At 41.8% G+C, this 22720-nt stretch overlaps 1 protein-coding gene across 2 annotated transcripts in view; it reads left to right on the forward strand.

Moving 5' to 3' along the window:
• The window catches only part of LOC135541120 (synaptoporin-like), a 36679-nt gene extending 15896 nt beyond the window's left edge, over window positions 1-20783 (forward strand). Inside the window, exons 3-6 of one of the 2 annotated variants that reach the window (XM_064967237.1) lie at window positions 17345-17472; window positions 18280-18478; window positions 18689-18880; window positions 19196-20783. In XM_064967237.1, coding sequence (XP_064823309.1) covers window positions 17345-17472; window positions 18280-18478; window positions 18689-18880; window positions 19196-19453 — 777 coding nt within the window. In that variant the 3' untranslated portion in view covers window positions 19454-20783. The remainder of the gene's footprint in view (window positions 1-17344; window positions 17473-18279; window positions 18479-18688; window positions 18881-19195) is intronic. The other variant, XM_064967238.1, reaches the window with a different exon arrangement.
• Window positions 20784-22720: the final 1937 nt, after the last annotated feature.

Consider the following 22720-nt stretch of genomic DNA (forward strand, 5'->3'; position numbering starts at 1 on the left):
GTTACAGACCTATATCCATCCTGCCCTGCCTATCTAAGGTCTTCGAAAGCCAAGTCAACAAACAGGTCACTGACCATCTCGAATCCCACCGTACCTTCTCCGCTGTGCAATCTGGTTTCCGAGCCGGTCACGGGTGCACCTCAGCCACACTCAAGGTACTAAACGATATCATAACCGCCATCGATAAAAGACAGTACTGTGCAGCCGTCTTCATCGACCTTGCCAAGGCTTTCGACTCTGTCAATCACCATATTCTTATCGGCAGACTCAGTAGCCTCGGTTTTTCGGATGACTGCCTTGCCTGGTTCACCAATTACTTTGCAGACAGAGTTCAGTGTGTCAAATCGGAGGGCATGCTGTCCGGTCCTCTGGCAGTCTCTATGGGGGTGCCACAGGGTTCAATTCTCGGGCCGACTCTTTTCTCTGTATATATCAATGATGTTGCTCTTGCTGCGGGCGATTCCCTGATCCACCTCTACGCAGACGACACCATTCTATATACTTCCGGCCCGTCCTTGGACACTGTGCTATCTAACCTCCAAACGAGCTTTAATGCCATACAACACTCCTTCCGTGGCCTCCAACTGCTCTTAAACGCCCGTAAAACCAAATGCATGCTTTTCAACCGATCGCTGCCTGCACCCGCATGCCCGACGAGCATCACCACCCTGGATGGTTCCGACCTTGAATATGTGGACACCTATAAGTACCTAGGTGTCTGGCTAGACTGTAAACTCTCCTTCCAGACTCATATCAAACATCTCCAATCGAAAATCAAATCAAGAGTCGGCTTTCTATTTCGCAACAAAGCCTCCTTCACTCACGCCAAACTTACCCTAGTAAAACTGACTATCCTACCGATCCACGACTTCGGCGATGTCATCTACAAAATTGCCTCCAACACTCTACTCAGCAAACTGGATGCAGTTTATCACAGTGCCATCCGTTTTGTCACTAAAGCACCTTATACCACCCACCACTGCGACTTGTATGCTCTAGTCGGCTGGCCCTCACTACATATTCGTCGCCAGACCCACTGGCTCCAGGTCATCTACAAGTCCATGCTAGGTAAAGCTCCGCCTTATCTCAGTTCACTGGTCACGATGGCAACACCCATCCGTAGCACGCGCTCCAGCAGGTGTATCTCACTGATCATCCCTAAAGCCAACACCTCATTTGGCCGCCTTTCGTTCCAGTACTCTGCTGCCTGTGACTGGAACGAATTGCTAAAATCCCTGAAGTTGGAGACTTTTATCTCCCTCACCAACTTCAAACGTGTGCTATCTGAGCAGCAAACCGATCGCTGCAGCTGTACATATTCTATTGGTAAATAGCCCACCCAATTTCACCTACCTCATCCCCATACTGTTTTTATTTATTTACTTTTCTGCTCTTTTGCACACCAATATCTCTACCTGTACATGACCATCTGATCATTTATCACTCCAGTGCTAATCTGCAAAATTGTAATTATTCGCCTACCTCCTCATGCCTTTTGCACACAATGTATATAGACTCCCCTTTTTTGTACTGTGTTATTGACTTGTTAATTGTTTACTCCATGTGTAACTCTGTGTTGTCTGTTCACACTGCTAAGCTTTATCTTGGCCAGGTCGCAGTTGCAAATGAGAACTTGTTCTCAACTAGCCTACCTGGTTAAATAAAGGTGAAATAAAAAAAAATAAAAAAAGGGCACTGACTTTCTGGTCTAACTCTTCATCTGACATATCAGAATAGCATTCCCTGGCAGACATATTGTGTTCTTTCATCCTTCTGTAAAAAAAGCTAACCATTACACTGTCATGAAATATGATTATATATCAACTATGAAACAAATATGACATGGCCTGCTTATGAGTTGCCATGAAAGAAAGTTAGATTAATTCAACTGAAAATGGCGAGAACAGGGATTCGTAGCTAAATGCTTTTAGTTAGCTTGAAAATAATAATTGCATGATTTATCATTCTATGGTATGTACAGTGGCTTGTGAAAGTATTCACCCACCTTGGCATTTTTCCTATTTTGTTGCCTTACAACCTGGATTAAAAAAATGTAAAAATTAAATGGGGGGCGGTTGTATCATTTGATTTACAAAACATGCCTACCACTTTGAAGATGCTAAATATTTTCTATTGTGAAACAAACAAGAAATAAAGACAAAAAAACAGAACTTGAGCATGCATAACTATTCACCCCCCCCCCCCAAAGTCAATACTTTGTAGAGCCACCTTTTGCAGCAATTACAGCTGCAAGTCTATTGGGGTATGTCTCTATAAGCTTGGCACATCTCGCCACTGGTATGTTTGCCCATTCTTCAAGGCAAAATTGTTGGATGGGTTCCACTGGTGTACAGCAATCTTTAAGTCATACCACAGATTCTCAATTGGATTGAGGTCTGGACTTTGACTAAGCCATTCCAAGACATTTAAATGTTTCCCCTTCAACCACTCGAGTGTTGCTTTAGCAGTGTGCTTAGTGTCATTGTCCTGCTGTAAGGTGAACCTCCATCCCTGTCTCAAATCTCTGGAAGACTGAAACAGGTTTCCCTCAAGAATTTCCCTGTATTTAGTGCCATTCATCATTCCTTCAATTCTGAACAATTTCCTAGTCTTTGCAGATGAAAAACATCCCCACAGGGGATTCTGTTATCTGGATGATGAGAGATGTTGGGGTTGAGCCAGACATACCTTTTCCTTGATGGCCGAAAAGCTACATTTTAATCTCATTTGACCAGAGTACCTTCTTCCATATGTTTGGGGAGTCTCCCGCATGCCTTTTGGCGAACACCAAACGTGTTTGCTTATTTTTTTCTTTAAGCAAATGCCTTTTTTTCTGGCAACTCTTCCATAAAGCCCAGCTCTGTGGAATGTATGGCTTAAAGTGGTCCTATGGGCAGATACTCCAATCTCCGCTGTGGTGCTTGCAGCTCCTTCAGGGTTATCTTTGGGCTCTTTGTTGCCTCTCTGATTAATGCCTTCATTGCCTGGTCCGTGAGTTCTGGATATTTTTTAAATAATCCAACCCTGATCTGTACTTCTCCACAACTTTGTCCCTGACCTGTTTGGAGAGCTCCTTGGTCTTCATGGTGCTGCTTGCTTGGTGGTACCCCTTGCTTAGTGGTGTTGCAGACTCTGGGGCCTTTCAGAACAGGTGCATATATAATGAGATCATGTGACAGGTCCATCTCAATAAAGTCCATCTGTGTGCAATCTAACTAAATATGTGACTTCTGAAGGTAATTGGTTTCAACAGATCTTATTTAGGGGCTTCAGGGGGTGAATACATATGCACACACCTCTTTTCCGTTTGTTATTTTTTTGCATTTTTTGAAACAAGTCATTTTTTTCATTTCACTTCACCAATTTGGACTATTTTGTGTATGTCCATTACATAAAATCCAAATAAAAATCCAATTCAATTACAGGTTGTAATGCAACAAAATAGGAAAAATGCTAAGGGGGATGAATACTTTTGCAAGGCACTGTATGTATGTAATATAGTAGAATGTTATGAACCAACACTGAATCGTAGGAGCTACGTAAAAGTTGGACGGAAGAACGCCCAGTGCTGCTTACCTGAGATGTTATCATCACACAGACCTCCTTTGTGTCGGAGAAAGGTTGCTTTCAGAACAATTATTTTTCTAGAAAATGAAAGAAATTGCTCTCGACAAAAAGACACAAATATACCTCCATAGCATATAACAATTTGTCTGTGAATAGCCACACCTTCATACAAACTTGCTACTGTATGCAGAATTCTTGACGCACAACCGAAGATGCTTCCATATCCTGCCAGCACGCCCACAAGCAAGCCACTCAGGCGTAGAATGATGACACCTGGAAGAGGGAAAGGAACGAGATGGGAACAACAACAGTTTGTTGCAAATTAGGGAGAGGGGCTAATAGCTGAACAATAGACCCTGAGGGTTTCATTTTTTGTTTATCCCTGAATAGAAACATCATAATATGAATCAAATTAATTCAGCCAAATTTCATAAAAATCAATCCCATATACTATGTTATAAGGTTTTAAATTCTCTGGTAATGCCAATACGTGTCACGCCCTGACCTTAGTTATCTTTGTTTTCTTAATTATTTTGATTAGGTGAGGGTGTGACGAGGGTAGTTTGTTTAATTTTTGTATTGTCTATGGGTTTTTGTATGTCTAGGGTTTTTTGTAAGTCTAGGTGTTTATATGTCTATGGTTGCCTAGATTGGTTCTCAATCAGAGACAGCTGTTTATCGTTGTTTCTGATTGGGGACCATATTTAGGTAGCCATATTCCTTGGGTATTTTGTGGGTTGTTATTCTATGTTTAGTTGCCTGTCTGCACTAGCCATATTAGCTTCATGGTTTGTTTTGTTCAGTATTCTTTCTTTGATTAAAGAAGTATGTACACTTACCACGCTGCGCCTTGGTTTCCTCTATACGACGTCCGTGACCGAAGAACCCACCTGAAAAGGACCAATCAGCGTGCTAAGGAGGAGGAGACTTCATGGACATGGGAGGAAATACTAGATGGAGCAGGACCCTGGATGCAGCCGGGGGAGTATCGCCCTCCTATGGAGGAGATAGAGGCAGAAATACTGGAGAATTGAGGAACGGCGACGATACGAGGGTACACTGCTAGCACGGAAGCCTGAGAGGCAGTCCCGAGAAAAACATTTTGGGGGGCACACGATGAGATTGGCTGAGTCAGGTTGGAGACCTGAGCCAACTCCTGGTGCTTACCGGGTACTGTCACGCCCTGACCATAGGTCTTTCTTTTCTTTATTATTTTGATTAGGTCAGGGTGTGACGAGGGTAGTTTGTTTAGTTTTTGTATTGTCTATGGGTTTTTGTATGTCTAGGGTTTTTTGTAAGTCTAGGTGTTTATATTTCTATGGTTGCCTAGATTGGTTCTCAATCAGAGACAGCTGTTTATCGTTGTTTCTGATTGGGGACCATATTTAGGTAGCCATATTCCTTGGGTATTTTGTGGGTTGTTATTCTATGTTTAGTTGCCTGTCTGCACTAGCCATATTAGCTTCACGGTTTTGTTGTTTTGTTCAGTATTTCTTTGATTAAAGAAGTATGTACGCTTACCACGCTGCGCCTTGGTCTCCTCTATACGACGACCGTGACAATACGGAATATTATCAAGTGCTTCTCAAAGATTCCCTCTGGTTGTCAAACTAGCAATAACTTGCAATAACAGAAAAAATGGCTGGCAGTTAAATGACATGCCACAGAATGCTGCGGCAGCACGCAAGGTGTGCCGCAGTATGACGCAACTTTTAAAGGAGGAACCACTAGTTTTTTATAATAGATACGTCAGAGTACCATTTGGAAATGTTCTTGAGAATGGATCTTTCAGAGTACCATTGTTCTTAGATTGGATGCGTTTACCAGTCTAATTGGTCTTTAGTTTGTAGATTTCTTTAACCATTTCAACATGTAGCTACTGCTACATGCTCTCTGGTCTTGTCCTTTGGTAATGTAGTTGTTTAAAGCATTTTGCAACATCTGGCTCATGCCTTAGTCTGCTTGGTCTATAGAGTGGTAGCCATTTCAACGTGGGGACCGCATCCCTGCATTATCTTGACTAAATGTACATTTTGTCACAAGTCCTTTTATTAACTCTATGGAAAGGGGCATTCAATGACGTTTGGCTATAATATCTGTGCTCATGATGGCGTGGCCACTGACTGGATAATCTTTACATAAAAAAAAAAACAACATTTTTCTCATTTAGAATCCTAAAGTCACATTTCATCTTCTCAAAAATAGTTTCATATTTAATCTTATATGTTATTTTATTTTACTAGGCAAGTCAGTTAAGAAGAAATTCATATTTACAATGACAGCCTACCAAGGAACAGTGGGTGAACTGCCTTGTTCAGGAGCAGAACAACAGATTTTTACCTTGTCATCTCGGGGATTCAATCCAGCAACCTTTCTGGTTACTGGCCCAACACTCTCACCACTAGGCTACCTGCCACCCCACAACAGCTAGATGTAAATCTGATAAATACATTGTGAAATCTCTTAAAGTTAGTGTTTCCATTGTAATGTCTAATGATATCACCACACAGTAAATGTTGGACATGATTATTGTTTAAATACACACGGACCATTAACACTGGTTGGAATACAGAAAAATATATAATCTTTTGAGGTTACTGTACTGAAAACTATTTCTCTCTGGTAACAAAGGGATTCCAACTTTCATTTTGGCAGAGTGGGGAAAGGAGTTTCTGTATTTACGACTGTCATGAAACAGCAGACTTCCCGCTCTCCCACTCTACGAGAGAGAGCGCTCTGTAGAGCCAACCCACTGTAACCTGATCCTTCAGATCTTCACAGGAGAGGCATGACAGCACCCACCTTTAATTGCTGTGAGTGCCCTTTTTTCAATATGAAATACAATTCATACCAGAAAGCTGGGACCCTTTTCTCTTCAACAGTAACAATAGTTGTTGCTTTCAATACAGTGTTTTTCCCGCAATTGCATTTTGAAATATTGTACAATCAGAAAGCATTTCACAAAGGCATGAGAGAGAGAGTGAAACTGCACTGCTTCAAAGCAGCAAGTGGGAACTCTGTAGTCCAGACTCCTGTCTGATGGACCATTGGGCAAGGTGTAAATGTTTTGGAAGCCTCTATTCATTCAACCAGTTTGAATATAACAGAAGCCTTCCACCCTTCAAGGGCAATCAGCAGAACAATCTCATTTCTGAGAACATGTGAAAAGTCTTAATGGTGCGTTAAATGATAACAATGATGACAAAGTTTTATCAAATTGTCCCAAATGTAATTGGCTGTTTTTAAGAATGTAATCCAATTCATTAAAAAAAAAGTAATCTGGGTTGATTAGTTATTTTTTGTAATCAGATTACATAATCCCCGTTACATGTAATCTGTTACTACCCAACACTCCCACTGCGAAAAAACTGAATTAACATTGTTGCCTCATCGTTTCGACCAAAGAATGTCATGTGATTACGTTGGATCGATGTGGAAAACTGATTGCATTTTTTTCACCTAATTTTTCACCTAAATCCAATGACATGGTGACACTTTGTTGATTTCACGTTTTAATAAAGAAATGTTAGTTGACAACTCAACCAAATGTAAATCATAACTAGACGTTGAACTGACATCTGTGCACCGTGGGTTGTTTGTGTGTGTTTGTTTGCTTTTCATAAGCCCCTGATCTCTCTCAACCAGAACAGTGTGATGTTAGAGGTAGATGCCATATCGCAGAACTTAAAGCACTGAATATATTTGTTTCTGCCATCCTGCTGTGTTTCTCTGTGCTTGAAATTAGACAATGACAAGAGACTTACAGTATACCTTGGGAAACGGAGAGACTGATACAGTACATTGTAGATGTGCTTTAGAATGTCCTTTCTGAGCCGAGCATCCTGTTCTGCTCACTGATGGACACCGTATGTGCTCCTCTCTTGCAATGCCACCTTAGGGAGAATACAAAATGCTCCACAGCAGCTAGCACACAGATGGAGCCACTGTACTGCTTTGGAGAGGACAGAGAGCAGGACTATGGGATGGCCAGATGGAGATTTCGTTACTTTTATCGATCTTTGATCTATGCAGGATAGGCGTGTGTCATTATTTGTATTTTACATGATCATGATTCTGTGAATTGTGATTGGGTCTCTCTTTCTCTCTCTCTCTCTCTCTCACACACAGACACATACACACACACACACACACACACACACACACACACACACACTCTCTCATGCACTGTGGATATATGAAGCTCAGTTAATTAAAGAAGGAGATGACATAAAGCTGTCTCAGCCAGCAGCCTAACCAGGAACACATTACAGCTCTATTAATGAAACACTTCCCACACTGGACTGCACGGTCTACCTACTTACTACACTACCTACTTACTACACTACCTACTTACAACACTATCTACTTACTACACTACCTACTTACTACACTACCTACTTACTACACTACCTACTTACTACACTACCTACTTACTACACTACCTACTTACTACAATACCTACTTACTACTCTACCTACTTACTACACTACCTACTTACTACACTACCTAATTACTACACTACCTACTTACTACACTACCTACTTACTACACTACCTACGTACTACACTAGCTACTTACTACACTACCTACGAACTACACTACCTTCCCCTTATTATCCATTTACCACCACAAGGTGGCACGGATCACCTGATAGTGGCTGTGGCAATATGTGGTGTACAGCACATGACAAATGTGATGTTCAGTTATTGTACATTAGTTCAAGCATGCACTTTCACTCTCTTTTGTAACAGTTTTAAATGCCTCATTTAGGGTTATTAAAAGTTAAATGTTTTCAATGAATTGTCTGTTAATGGAAGGGCTTCCATCTTCACTGTAGTTAGTGCTCAGTTGTACCCATTACCTCCAGTAGAGGGAAGCAAACTGAACGATAAACTCTTAAGGGCCCAGTGCAGGCTAAAACATGATTTCCCTGTGATTTAGATATATATATATATACTGAGTATACCAAACATTAGGAACACCCCCTCCCCCACCCCCCACATCAATAAGGGATTATAGCTTTCACTTCGATTTACCTGGTCAGTCAGTCTATGTCATGGAAAGAGCAGGTGTTCTTAATGTTTTGTATACTCAGTGCATTTCCTCGCTATGAGGTTGGAATAATACTGTGAAGTTGTGAAAATTATGAGCTGTTTGAAAAGACCTCAGCCTGAGCACCAGGCAGTAAATTGGTTAATAGACCAGTTAGTCAATACTGACGCTCGTACCCAGGTGAGTGTGTGAGGTCAAACTGCACAATCTGAAAATGTCAGAAGACATTTAATCAGCCTTTCCAGGAATTGAAACCAAACTGCCATCTCTCCTCCTTTTGGCAAGCTGGCCATCCAGCTGCCTGTAATGGCGGAATGGAGCTGCATGCTAAGTAGGTGTCAGCTCTGATTATGGTGATCATGGTTTTGAGCAGCCTGTAGGCAAATAGCTTTATATGGAAAGTGGGCTTGGAGAGACCAAGATAAAGAGTAGGAGATGGTGTGTCCTGTTGAGATGCATTGAGAGGGACTTGTAGTGGAGGTACTGCTGCTTCTCTCTCTACCGCTTGGGGGGACTCTACCCTGTGTCTTTGATGAAGAAACTAGGCTGTTTTTCAGATCAGTGGGTATGAAGGAGAGGAGACAAGGAAATAACTAGTGAGATTCATCTTTAGAGTACATAACTGAAGTAGTTCAACATAATTTCGTCAAACCACAGAGGCAAAAACAAAGTATAATCCAACAAGTATTAGGCCCATTGCTCTTCAGGGAACATAGACCACAGTCCATCATACGCTAGTTCTCTCCAATTTCTTCCATCCTATGTCTGTTTTGTTGGTGCCTGATTCAATTAACATGTGTTCTGTGGGTGCCCTCTTTTTCAACAAACACTTTCTGCATGGACCTCATGCTGAAACAGGAAAGGGCCTTCCCCAAACAGTTGATACAAAGTTGGAAGCACAGAATCGTCTAGAATGTCATTGTATGCTGTAGTGTTAAGATTTCCCTTCACTGGATCTAAGGGGCTTAGCCAAAACCATCATTCCTCCTCCACCAAACTTTAGAGTTCGCACTATGCATTCGGGCAGGGAGCTTTCTCCTAGCATCTGCCAAACCCAGATTCATCACTCCAGAGAACATTTCCACTTCTCCAGTCCAATGGCTTCCAGCTTTACACCTCTCCAGCCGACACTTGGCATTGCGCATGGTGATCTTCGGCTTGTGTGAGGCTGCTCGGCCATGGAAACCCATTTCATGAAGCTCCAGACGAACAGTTCTTGTGCTGACGTTGCTTCCAGATGGAGTGTTGTGTTGCTTCCGGTAGTAAGTGTTGCAACCGAGGACAGACGATTTTTACGCGCTATGCTCTTCAGTTCTCGTTCCCATTTTGTGAGCTGTGCGGCCTAGCACTTTGCGGCTGTTGTTGATCCTAGACATTTCCACTTCACAATAACAGCACTTACAGTTGACTGGGGCAGCTCTAGCAGGTCCGAAATTTGACAAGTTGGAAAGGTGGCATCCTATGACGGTGCCTTGATGAAAGTCACTGAGCTCTACACTAAGCCCAGTCTACTGCCAATGTTTGTCTGTGGCGATTGCATGTCAGTGTGCTCGATTTTATACACCTGTCAGCTGTCGGGGCGGCAGGGTAGCCTAGTGGTTAGAGCGTTGGACTAGTAACCGGAAGGTTGCAAGTTCAAACCCCCGAGCTGACAAGGTACAAATCTGTTGCTCTGCCCCTGAACAGGCAGTTAACCCACTGTTCCTAGGCTGTCATTGAAAATAAGAATTTGTTCTTAACTGACTTGCCTAGTGAAATAAAGGTTAAAAAAAACACACAAAAAAACAAACAGGTGTGGCTGAAATAGCAAAATCCACTAATTTGAAGGGGTGCCCACATACACTCAGATACACTATACAAAAGTATCTGGGTACATATACCTGATTTAAGACAGAGTTTGGAGTCGAGGTTCAATGCTCAGTGGTGTAGACTACTACTGTTAATATAACTACCTCCAAGCTGCCATGTCAGGCTTATAACACTAATCTATGTCTTGAGGTAGAAATTCTATAAGCGTTTTCATAGGTATTAGAAACATCTCACTGGAGAACTATAGACAGAGAGGTGTTACCTCAAAGGGATGTTGTATCTTTTGCTTTCTTTCATTTCGTTGTAATTACGTCATGAAGTTTACTAGATACAATGAATACATGGAATCACAGTTTTTTTCCCTATAGCCGAAGGATTTTCTTCTATCATTGCCACAGAGAGTTAATTTTTTGTATTTTTACAATAGAAATGATAACCTATGCAATATTAAACTACACATCTGCATTTGTCACAGCCTGTGATTCCCCCCGATAGTCCCAGATAGAATTGGTAACACCCCATTAGTCCTGGCCTCAGAGGAAGGACAATCCCCCAGGCTCTAGGATTAGGGAGCACACTCAAAACCACTGCATTGCTTTAAGGACAGAACGTGTATTAAATCATATTAAATGTTATTGTTCCTCGTTCTTCCAACACCTCCCTTAAGGTACTCCAGTACTGACCCTCATATCTCCCTCAATGATCCAATCATAGACATTACAAGTGTTTTGGAGTATTATAGCCCATCTGTATGTCAGCACAGCACAGCTACAGCCAACAGGTCTGGACCTTAATGGCGTAGATAGTGTTCTTGCCCTGTTACTGCAGGGTTGCTGGGTTCAGCCCCGCTCTAGTTGGTTAGAGCATTGGACCAGAAAGGTTCTGCCATTCTGCCATTGAGCAAGGCCGTTAACCCACTGTTCCCTGGGCGCCGGAGACGTGGATGTCGATTATGGCAGCCCCCCGCACTTCTCCGATTCAGAGGGGTTGGGATAAATGCGGAAGACACATTTCAGTTGAATGCATTCAGTTGTAAAACTGACTAGGTATCCCCCTTTCCCTTTCCTACTCAACTGCTACAGAATGACCATGCTTGCCTAACTCTCCCTGTTGAGTATGATTATGACTATTGTTTTCTCTAATGACAGTATTTCCTCTGACTGTTTTAGAGTTGAAGTCGGAAGTTTACATACACCTTAGCCGAATACATTTAAACGCAGTTTTTTTTTTATGTTTCACCTTTATTTAACCAGGCAGGCAAGTTGAGAACAAGTTCTCATTTACAATTGCGACCTGGCCAAGATAAAGTAAAGCAGTTCGACACATACAACAACACAGAGTTACACATGGAGCATGGAGTAAAACAAACATACAGTCAATAATACAGTAGAAAATGTGAGCAAATGAGGTGAGATAAGGGAGGTAAAGGCAAAAAAGGCCATGGTGGTGAAGTACATACAATATAGCAAGTAAAACACTGGAATGGTAGATTTGCAGTCGACGAATGTGCAAAGTAGAGATAGAAATAATGGGGTGCAAAGGAGCAAAATTAATAAATAAATAAATACAGAAGGGGGAGAGGTAGTTGTTTGGGCTAAATGATAGATGGGCTATGTACAGGTGCAGTAATCTATGAGCTGCTCTGACAGCTGGTGCTTAAAGCTAGTGAGAGAGATAAATGTTTCCAGTTTCAGAGATTTTTGTAGTTCATTCCAGTCATTGGCAGCAGAGAACAGGAAGGAGAGGCGGCCAAAGAAATAATTGGTTTTGGTGGTGACCAGAGAGATATACAGTGCCTTGCGAAAGTATTTGGCCCCCTTGAACTTTGCGACCTAACAAATCAAAAACTGAAAAATTGGGCGTGCAAATTTATTCAGCCCCTTTACTTTCAGTGCAGCAAACTCTCTCCAGAAGTTCAGTGAGGATCTCTGAATGATCTAATGTTGACCTAAATGACTAATGATGATAAATACAATCCACCTATGTGTAATCAAGTCTCCGTATAAATGCACCTGCACTGTGATAGTCTCAGAGGTCCGTTAAAAGCGCAGAGGGCATCATGAAGAACAAGGAACACACCAGGCAGGTCCGAGATACTGTTGTGAAGAAGTTTAAAGCCGGATTTGGATACAAAAAGATTTCCCAATCTTTAAACATCCTAAGGAGCACTGTGCAAGCGATAATATTGAAATGGAAGGAGTATCAGACCACTGCAAATCTACCAAGACCTGGCCGTCCCTCTAAACTTTCAGCTCATACAAGGAGAAGACTGATCAGAGATGCAGCCAAGAGGCCCATGATCACTCTGGATGAACTGCAGAGATCTACAGCTGAGGTGGGAGACTCTGTCCATAGGACAACAATCAGTCGTATATTGCACAAATCTGGCCTTTATGGAAGAGTGGCAAGAAGAAAGCCATTTCTTAAAGATATCCATAAAAAGTGTCTTTAAAGTTTGCCACAAGCCACCTGGGAGACACACCAAACATGTGGAAGAAGGTGCTCTGGTCAGATGAAACCAAAATTGAACTTTTTGGCAACAATGCAAAACGTTATGTTTGGCGTAAAAGCAACACAGCTCATCACCCTGAACACACCATACCCACTGTCAAACATGGTGGTGGCAGCATCATGGTTTGGGCCTGCTTTTCTTCAGCAGGGACAGGGAAGATGGTTAAAATTGATGGGAAGATGGATGGAGCCAAATACAGGACCATTCTGGAAGAAAACCTGATGGAGTCTGCAAAAGACCTGAGACTGGGACGGAGATTTGTCTTCCAACAAGACAATGATCCAAAACATAAAGCAAAATCTACAATGGAATGGTTCAAAAATAAACATATCCAGGTGTTAGAATGGCCAAGTCAAAGTCCAGACCTGAATCCAATCGAGAATCTGTGGAAAGAACTGAAAACTGCTGTTCACAAATGCTCTCCATCCAACCTCACTGAGCTCGAGCTGTTTTGCAAGGAGGAATGGGAAAAAATTTCAGTCTCTCGATGTGCAAAACTGATAGAGACATACCCCAAGTGACTTACAGCTGTAATCGCAGCAAAAGGTGGCGCTACAAAGTATTAACTTAAGGGGGCTGAATAATTTTGCACGCCCAATTTTTCAGTTTTTGATTTGTTAAAAAAGTTTGAAATATCCAATAAATGTCGTTCCACTTCATGATTGTGTCCCACTTGTTGTTGATTCTTCACAAAAAAAGACAGTTTTATATCTTTATGTTTGAAGCCTGAAATGTGGCAAAAGGTCGCAAAGTTCAAGGGGGCCGAATACTTTCGCAAGGCACTGTACCTGCTGGAGCGCGGGCTACAGGTGGTTGCTGCTATGGTGACCAGCGAGCTGAGATAAGGGGAGACTTTACCTAGCAGGGTCTTGTAGATTCTTTCTCTAATAGTAGAGATAATTATTTATTTTGGTTTTTATTTTTTTCATCACATTCCCAGTGGGTCAGAGGTTTACAAACACTCAATTAGTATTTGGTAGCATTGCCTTTAAATTGTTTAACTCGGGTAGCCTTCCACAAACTTTCCACAATAAGTTGGGTAAATTTTGGCCCATTCCTCCTGACAGAGCTGGTGTAACTGAATCAGATTTGTAGGCCTCCTTGCTCGCACACGCCTTTTCAGTTCTGCCCACAAATTTTCTGTCGGATTGAGGTCAGGGCTTTGTGATGGCCACTCCTATACCTTGACTTTGTATTCCTTAAGCCATTTTGGAAATATGCTTGGGGTCATTGTCCATTTGGAAGACCCATTTGCGACCAAGCTTTAACTTCCTGACTGATGTTTTGAGTTGTTGCTTCAATATATCCACATAATTGTCCATCCTCATGAAGCCATCTATTTTGTGAAGGGCACCAGTATTTCCTGCAGCAAAGCACTCCCACAACATGATGTTGCCACCACTATGCTTCACTGTTGTGATGGTGTTCTTTGGCTTGCAAACCTCCCTCTTTTTCCTCCAAACATAACAATGGTCATTATGGCCAAACAGTTCTATTTTTGTTTCTTCAGACCAGAGGACATTTCTCCAAAAAGTACAATCTTTGACACAATGTGCAGTTGCAAACCGTAGTCTGGCTTTTTTATGCTGGTTTTGGAGCAGTGGCTTCTTCCTTGCTGAGTGGCCTTTCAGGCTATGTCGATATAGGACTCGTTTTACTGTGGATATAGATACTTTTGTACCTGTTTCCTCCAGCATCTTCACAAGATCCTTTGCTGTTGTTCTGGATTTGATTTGCACGTTTTGCACCAAAGTACATACATCTCTTGGAGACAGAATGTGTCTCCTCCTTGAGCGGTATGACGGCTGCGTGGTCCCATGGTGTTTATACTTGCGTACTATTGTTTGTACAGATGAACGTGCTACCTTCAGGTGTTTGAAAATTGCTCCCAAGGATGAACCAGACTTGTGGAGGTCTACAATTTATTTTCTGAGGTCTTGGCTGATTTCTTTTGATTTTCCCATGATGTCAAGCAAAGAGGCACTGAGTGTGAAGGTAGGCCTTGAAATACATCCACAGGTTCACCTCCAATTGACTCAAATGATGTCAATTTGCCTATCAGAAGCTTCTAAAGCCATGACATCATTTTCTGTATTTTTCCAAGTGGTTAACTTAGTGTATGTAAACTTCTGACCCACTGGAATTGTGATACAGTGAATTATAAGTGAAATAATCTGTCTGTAAACGAATATTGGAAAAATTACTTGTGTCATGCACAAAGTAGATGTCCTAACCCGACTTGCCAAAACTATAGTTTGTAAACAAGAAATTTGTGGAGTGGTTGAAAAATGAGTTTTAATGACTCCGTCTTCATCTTCCGTCTTCAACTGTACTTTGTCAGGCCTATAATTTACACTATAAAGATCCTTCACGTTGAAAATAGTTTCTTCTCTGTTTCGTTCTCTGTGTGTCTCTGTCTTTCTCAACCTGTCTCACTCTTCCTTGGGTGGGTACTCCAGACATTGCTAGCCATAGCCGTATCGCTGCCTCTGTATAAGTCTGCAGGGTGAGTCCACCACAGAGAGAGTGGTTGATCGATTATTGGAATCTGTGTGGGTGGCTAGACAGACTGACAGAGGACTGGAGGAGACTGAGGCAGGAATTCCTTTAACCACAACGTGGTATATTTATTTACTGGGTAGTCTGTCTGTGCTGCATAACAAAAGGAAACAGAATAACATGTATCCAATCAAATTCATAATCACAAAAGTCTAATCATAACAATCATTATGAACATAATTAGGTAATTCAGTTCAATATGAATTCAATAGTAATCCTGATTGAGTCATTTAGGATTCTAACCATAAATCATAATCATGAGAATAATAATGCAAATAAATCAATCAGTTATCAATTATTCAGTCTATAATCTCAACCAGTTTGAGATCAGGATTTATCAATTCACCAAATAATAATTACATTTCATATTTCATCCTTCCAGGTTTATTTTCATATGTACATGTCATTTCGTTACATTTTAACCAGATATCAATGGCATAATTGGCCTGTGATGATCTATAGGTCCGTGATCATTGTCCATTGACATAACACAATAGGTTTGAAGCTTGCGCTCCAAGCCGGGCTCCGCAGTAATAACTATAAACAATAACTGAGGACCCGCTCTCCCGATCGCTACAGATAGTTTTGATGAAAGATAACAGAATCGGTTGATTCGTGGACGCACAGAATGTCTGGATAAGACACGAGTTGGGGCGATTTCCTCCTTTTAATGAGATGAGATCTGTCGGACATTTCCGCCTGACCTAATTAAAGCGCTCTGGCCCAGCTGCGCAAATGGCAATTAATTAAACAGCAATTCCACCAACTCTATGGACCTTTTCTATAGTGGTTCTGGATGTGAATTACCTGTGTGTGGGAGGAGGCCTAATTGAAATTGAACACTGCTTTGCCTGCCGGAAGACAAAACAATTGTTTGGAGGGATCAGTGCTGCTAGCTTGGCCTTCATGTTTATCTTTGACATGACAGCTGATTTGGCATGGGTCCCCAGATCCTCAAAAAGTTCTACAGCTGCACCATCGAGAGCATAGTGACCAGTTGCATCACCGCCTGGTATGGCAACTGCTCGGCATCTGACTGTAAGGCTCTACAGAGGGTAGTGCGTACGGCCCAGTACATCACTAGGGCCAAGCTTCCTGCCATCCAGGACCGATACACTAGGCGGTGTCAGAGGAAAGCACATAAAATTGTCATGGACTCCAGTCACCCAAGTTAAAGACTGTTTTCTCTGCTACTGCACGGCAAGCGGTACCTTAGCGCCAAGTCTAAGGACCAAAAGGCTCCTTAACAGCTTCTACCCCCAAGCCATAAGACTGCTGAACAATTAATCAAAGGACACCGGGCTATTACATTGCCCCCCCCCCCCACACACACACACCCGTATTTGTTTTGTGCTCTGCTGCTACTTGCTGTTTATTATCTATGCATAGTCACTTCACCCCTACCTACATGTTCAAATGACCTCAACTAACCTGTGCCCCCACACACTGACTCTGTATCAGTACCCCCTGTATATAGCCTCATTATTGTAACCTTCTTTATTTTTACTTTAGTTTATTTGGTGAATATCTTCTTAACTCTTTATGAACTGCACTGTTGGTTAAGGGCTTATAAGTAAGCAATTCACAGTAAGGTCTACCTACACTAGTTGTATTTGGCGCATGTGACAAATAAAGTTTGATTTGAATTGATGGATGCATAAATATTTTAGAGGAAATGACAGCAAGACAAGTTATCCCTGAGGTTCTTCTAGTTCTCAGTTTGTTGGGTCTTTAGTAATGTCCTCTCAGACTTTAAACAGATTATTTATTAAATGGTTGGCAATTTACTCCTGAACAGAGTTCCAATTTAATAATGTTGTGGTTTTTGTTTGTGTTTCTCAACAGCTTTTTTCAATTTTTGCATTTGCGACATGTGGAGGCTACAGTGGGCAGCTGTGGGTTAGTGTGGACTGCCAGCTTGACAAGGCCAGCAGCAACCTCAGTATTGGCATCGATTTTGCCTACCCTTTTAGGTACGAAACTTTCTCTCGTAACATTTCAGACAGACAATACGAATTAGTGATGTGCAGTTCGCAAACGATTCTTTCTTTTTAAATTACTATTTTTACTCACTCGAGGGTCATGATACATTTTTCCAAGTGACTCATTCATTTTAGTTTGACCTGCTTGCCACAATGAATCCTACAGCCGGATTATTATGTGAAAAATACATATTTACAACTAATAATGTATTGTATGGTGCAAGAATGAATGTAATTAATTGATTATTGAATGTTATCGATGGACACAGCTTTGTCAAACCGAAACACAGACTTCACAGCCTGCCTTTGCTCAACAAACTCGAACTCAGTAAAAAGAGTGCAGTGCAGCCCCGTTAACATTTTCAATAACCCAAAGAGAATAGGAGTCATCATCTCCAGAACTATTGCCCCTCATTAAAATGTCTTCTTGGTCAATGTGTTACTGTTTATTTGCGTAGGAATGTGCGTGCGTGTGAAGTATACGTTTCACCACCAGCCTGGTGGGTTTAATATTTCAGACAATGGCAGATGTATTTTCTAACACCATATGGAAGATTTAGTCAAGGCAACTAAGATCCATCTGTGTAGCACTGTGTAAGATGAGGCCAAACACATTGATTAGCACCAGACAAGATGTCTAAAATGCTGTCAGTTGTAGCTTTGCTAATATTTCACTCAGAGACACACGAGATAAAAGCCTCCGTGGTCTTTTGATTACTTTTGACAGACTTATTTTCTCCATTATTTAAAGAGCGACTACAGGTGTTTTAGACTCCTCTGTTCCCCTCTCTGTGGAAGGTTGCACCAGGTGTCCTTCGAGGCTCCGCTGTGTGAGGGGAGGAGGAGGGAGAGGCTCTTTCTCATCGGGGACTACACTTCCTCGGCTGAGTTCTTTGTCACCATCGCTGTGTTCGCCTTCCTCTACTCCTTCATGGCCACCATAGTCTACATCTTCTTCCAGAACAAGTACCGTGAAAATAACCGAGGCCCTCTGATCGTGAGCTGCTCACCTTTCACACCTTTCCATTTTCAAATCTACATTTTGAATAAGATAGTATGCTATGTGTTTGTAGTGCTTCCATGCGGCAATATATATTACAGACAATATATTTTCTATATTATACTCAGTCCCTGCACCTTTGACATCTGCTGCTTGTGCAAACAGTAACTTGAACAATATTCAGTAACATGTCCCCCTCCCCCTCAGGACTTTATAGTGACCGTGGTGTTCTCCTTCATGTGGCTGGTCAGTTCTTCAGCCTGGGCTAAAGCCCTGTCGGACATCAAGGTGGCCACAGACCCAGATGAGGTGCAGGAGCTCATGTCTGCCTGTAAGGTCATGACCAACAAGTGTGGCTCAGTGCAAGGACCCCGCTGGTCAGGCCTCAATACCTCTGTGGTGCGTCAGTCTGCGAACTGCACACTACCAAAACACACATTATAAACCATAGTATGTTTGTTTTGCTGTGATACTCTGTCTCAGTCACACTTTATTTAGATAGTCCAGCTAGTCCATCTGTAGATACTCTACAGATGGTCCTACCGTCAACAAACTATCTGCTGATGAGCAACTGCTTGCTAAGGTTACAGTTAGGTTTGGAATAATGGTTAGGGTTAGGGTTAGTAGATAGTTGAAATCTTACTGATCTTACTAGTCTTTAGAGCAGCGACAGATGGACTATCCAAATAAAGTGTTAACCCTGTCTCTCCCCAGGTGTTTGGCTTCCTAAACTTCATCCTGTGGGCAGGAAACATCTGGTTTGTCTTCAAGGAGACTGGTTGGCATAAAGGAGGACCAGCTCGGTACGCTGGAGCGCCTCCCGAAAAACAGGCTGAGACAATCAACCAGCAGCAGCCCTACAACCAGGGCAGTTTTGACCAGTCAGGAGGCTACAGCGCCCAGGGAGACCAGGAGCAGGTATCAGAATACAGTCCTGTGGGCGGACCCACCTCCTACTCCAATCAGATGTAGCGTTGCAGTCTGATTGTCACACTGAAGGGGGGGGGGACATGCAGTTCTTAGGTAGAAATATTCCTGTGCCAGAAAAAGTAAGTTGGCGATTGGTCCAGTTAAACAGAAGTATTTTGGAGTATTGTACATAAAACTAGATTTTGGTTACGTTTTTAGATGTGTTGTCCTGAATGTTGTATTGCCTGTATGTTGAGTCTGTTCATAGTTTCTCATTTTCTGTGCTAGGTGCGATGCCACAGAACCTTTTAACTGGATGTCTTTTTCATTGTGGAAGAAAAATGTGGTATACAATTGTATAATTATTGAATTTTCCTACATAGTGTTGACAAATGCATGCAGTTGTGCTATGTGTTACTATGCCTGTTTGTGCACATTGTATTTACAAAACCGGCAGGATTTCATCTCAGAGTTACAGTAAGGTATCAGCAGTAGTTTTACCTCACAAACGCAGCATTTAAAGTGTTGATCTAATTTTTCATGAGCAGAAATAAAATATCCCAATAATTTTCCATATGCACAAAAAGCTTATTTCTCTTACAATTGTCTGCACAAATTTGTTTACATCCCTGTTAGTGAGCATTTCTCCTTTGTCAAGGTAATCCTGCATGCAGGGTTTATGTTCAGTGTAGTTACCGTTTCATTACACAAGATGCCCTTGCTCTAAAGGGGCTTTATGTGTTGGTTTGTGGGAACTTTTTGATGTTAGTGTTAACAATTGTAAATGGGAAAAGTGTTTCCACCCGCTCTGTTTACAAATGGTCGCTCATGATTCAAATGAAAGGACTAAGCTGCTGTCAGACTACTGTGAAATGAGGAATCATTTCATACACCTCCGAGAGCGAGCTAGCTGAGTCCATTTAAGCACAAGGCCCCAGTGAAATAGGCCCAGAAGAACCAAGATGCAATTAGAACAGTCAGCTCGGCCAAGCTCGTCTGTTTAACCATTAGTGAACCCCTTCCATTTTATCTGTCATGTTTTCTCTGTCTTGAATTCTATAAACAAAGTAATTCAAGTTTCTATGACTTTCAAAAGTTTGTGCAATTAATAAAAAATAGGCCTAATTAGAGAATGTCTGATAATATTGATGATGATGATGATAATTAATTAACCCTGTGTCTTGAGCTCCAAAGCATGTGGCTTGCATTAACCAGGTAACAAAAAAATGTGAAAAAATACAATAATTAAACGCCCATGTATGTACTTCCCTTCTGTCCGTGTAACATTATAATGTGAACAATCTGAAAACCACTTACCAGCATTATTATTCTGTTCAAGATTACTGAGTGTGGATGATATACAAGCAATTTGAATAATCCTAATAAAGATGTTACACAAAAAAAATCCATTAATGTTTTCTATTTCTCTCTTTGGCATTTGCACAAAGAGCTTTTGGGAACAATGGGTAGTCAGGCCAGTGTCCCTAATGGGTTAGGCGCTAACTCCAGAACAAACCTGACCAAGCCCTTACCCTGCCCCGACCAATGTCCCAGGTACCACTCAGTTCCCAGATAGAATGCCGCCTCAAACACATCTCAGCCTGGTTACCAAAGTATTGGGCCATGGCCCATGAGCGTCTGTCAGATGGTTGAGCAGAAACAGCGTTTCCCCAGAGAGTCTGACAGTTATGTCTGTTGACCTTTGTTTGCTCCCTCACCAAAGTGAAGGAATTCTGCTAACAAACGAACCTAAGCCCAGACGATTAAAAAGTGGCTTTATGTCTCAAAAAACAAGATGATCAGTGTTTAGGAATCCATGGGTGTTGAGTCCAGAAATCATTTGTCCCCAAGCTTTGGAATGAAAGGAATTTGGCTGCAATTGGTTTAACTTGGGAATCTCACAATGAGCATCTGACCTGAGAACAGATTCCTTACTGCTATTCTCAGGGAACAGCACTTCTGAATGTAACAGAAGATCCAATCTGACTGTATCATATTTCTCTCTCAGCAAAAATATTCAAGTATGTCCCACCAAGGCAGGGGTTCTCTCTCTCTCTCTCTCTCTGGCCCTGGATGATGGTAGTGATCTGGCGATGGCTGTGGCCAACCTAGTGCTGTTCTTGTACCGCTTTTCAGGCCCAGACAGCTGGGTCAGCAGAGGAGTGGTCAGGGAGATGTTACTCACACAGTTTCAGACTTTTACCAGGGTAAGGAAACATGAACGCGGCAATGTACAGATGGCAGTAGGCTATAAGCACAAATGTTCCATTAGTGGAAAAAACACCATTATCAAAAGTGACCGCAAATGTGATTATGCATGTAATGCTTTATTATAAAGGTTCATCTTTATGGTGGAAATGATCTTCCCCAAACTAGAAACTCACGTGCTGCTTATGTTTTCCAGTTCGGCTCCACACCCCTTGTAAAGCGGATTAATGTGCTTCATTTTTTGTTTGGCAACTTTAGTTGTGATACAAACCTTATCAAAACATGTAGGCCTATGGGCTGGGCTACATCAGGAGTGTGACTATGGTTCAAAATGTTGCCTTATGCTGGGCATCATTCACAAGTGATATTATTGACACCCATCAGACTATTCTTGATTTAATCTTGTCTTTACATATACTAAATCATGTGTGAAATTTGTTTTGATTTAGAATGCACCATTATCATGCACCTGTCTCAAAACAGGGGCAGCGGGGGAAAATATATGTCATCTATCCACTTACAGTTTTTCTTAATTGCTAAAACACTAAAACCCATTGGCTGAACAAAGTTCTCAGTTGCCTGGACTCATTTAGCTAATTATGCAGCCTGTTGTCAATACCTTAAACCATTTCACATGGTAAAACACAATTTGCAGATCTCACTTAGACTTTTCAGCAAAACTCTAAACACATTCTCATTCTCAAAACACATTCTGCACTTTAATGCACACATGCACACATGTCATCCATACTGGTAAACACACGTGGCAACAATCAAATACAAATAGAGAAGACATGTCATTGATTGAACACAACCACTCAAAATTGATTTAACCTGTTTCGAATGATGCGACACAACCAATATAAGCCAGTTCAGAGAGCAAACAGGTTGTTGAAGGTGGGAAGGAGAAAGTCTGAGAATGGATAGAAGAAACAATGTGAGAGGACGAGGACGAGTGCGTATGCGAGGTGGGTGACGAGGAGGAAGAGGGCAAGAAAGAGGAAGAGGAGGATGAAGAGGAAGACAAAGAGTGGAAATATCTGATGAAATTCGAGCAACAGTTATAGACCATGTTCTTGTCCATGGACTGACAATGAGGGAAGCAGGACTTTTGAGCCAATT

The sequence above is a fragment of the Oncorhynchus masou genome, chromosome 6, assembly GCF_036934945.1.
Source record: "Oncorhynchus masou masou isolate Uvic2021 chromosome 6, UVic_Omas_1.1, whole genome shotgun sequence".
Classification (NCBI taxonomy): Eukaryota; Metazoa; Chordata; class Actinopteri; order Salmoniformes; family Salmonidae; genus Oncorhynchus; species Oncorhynchus masou.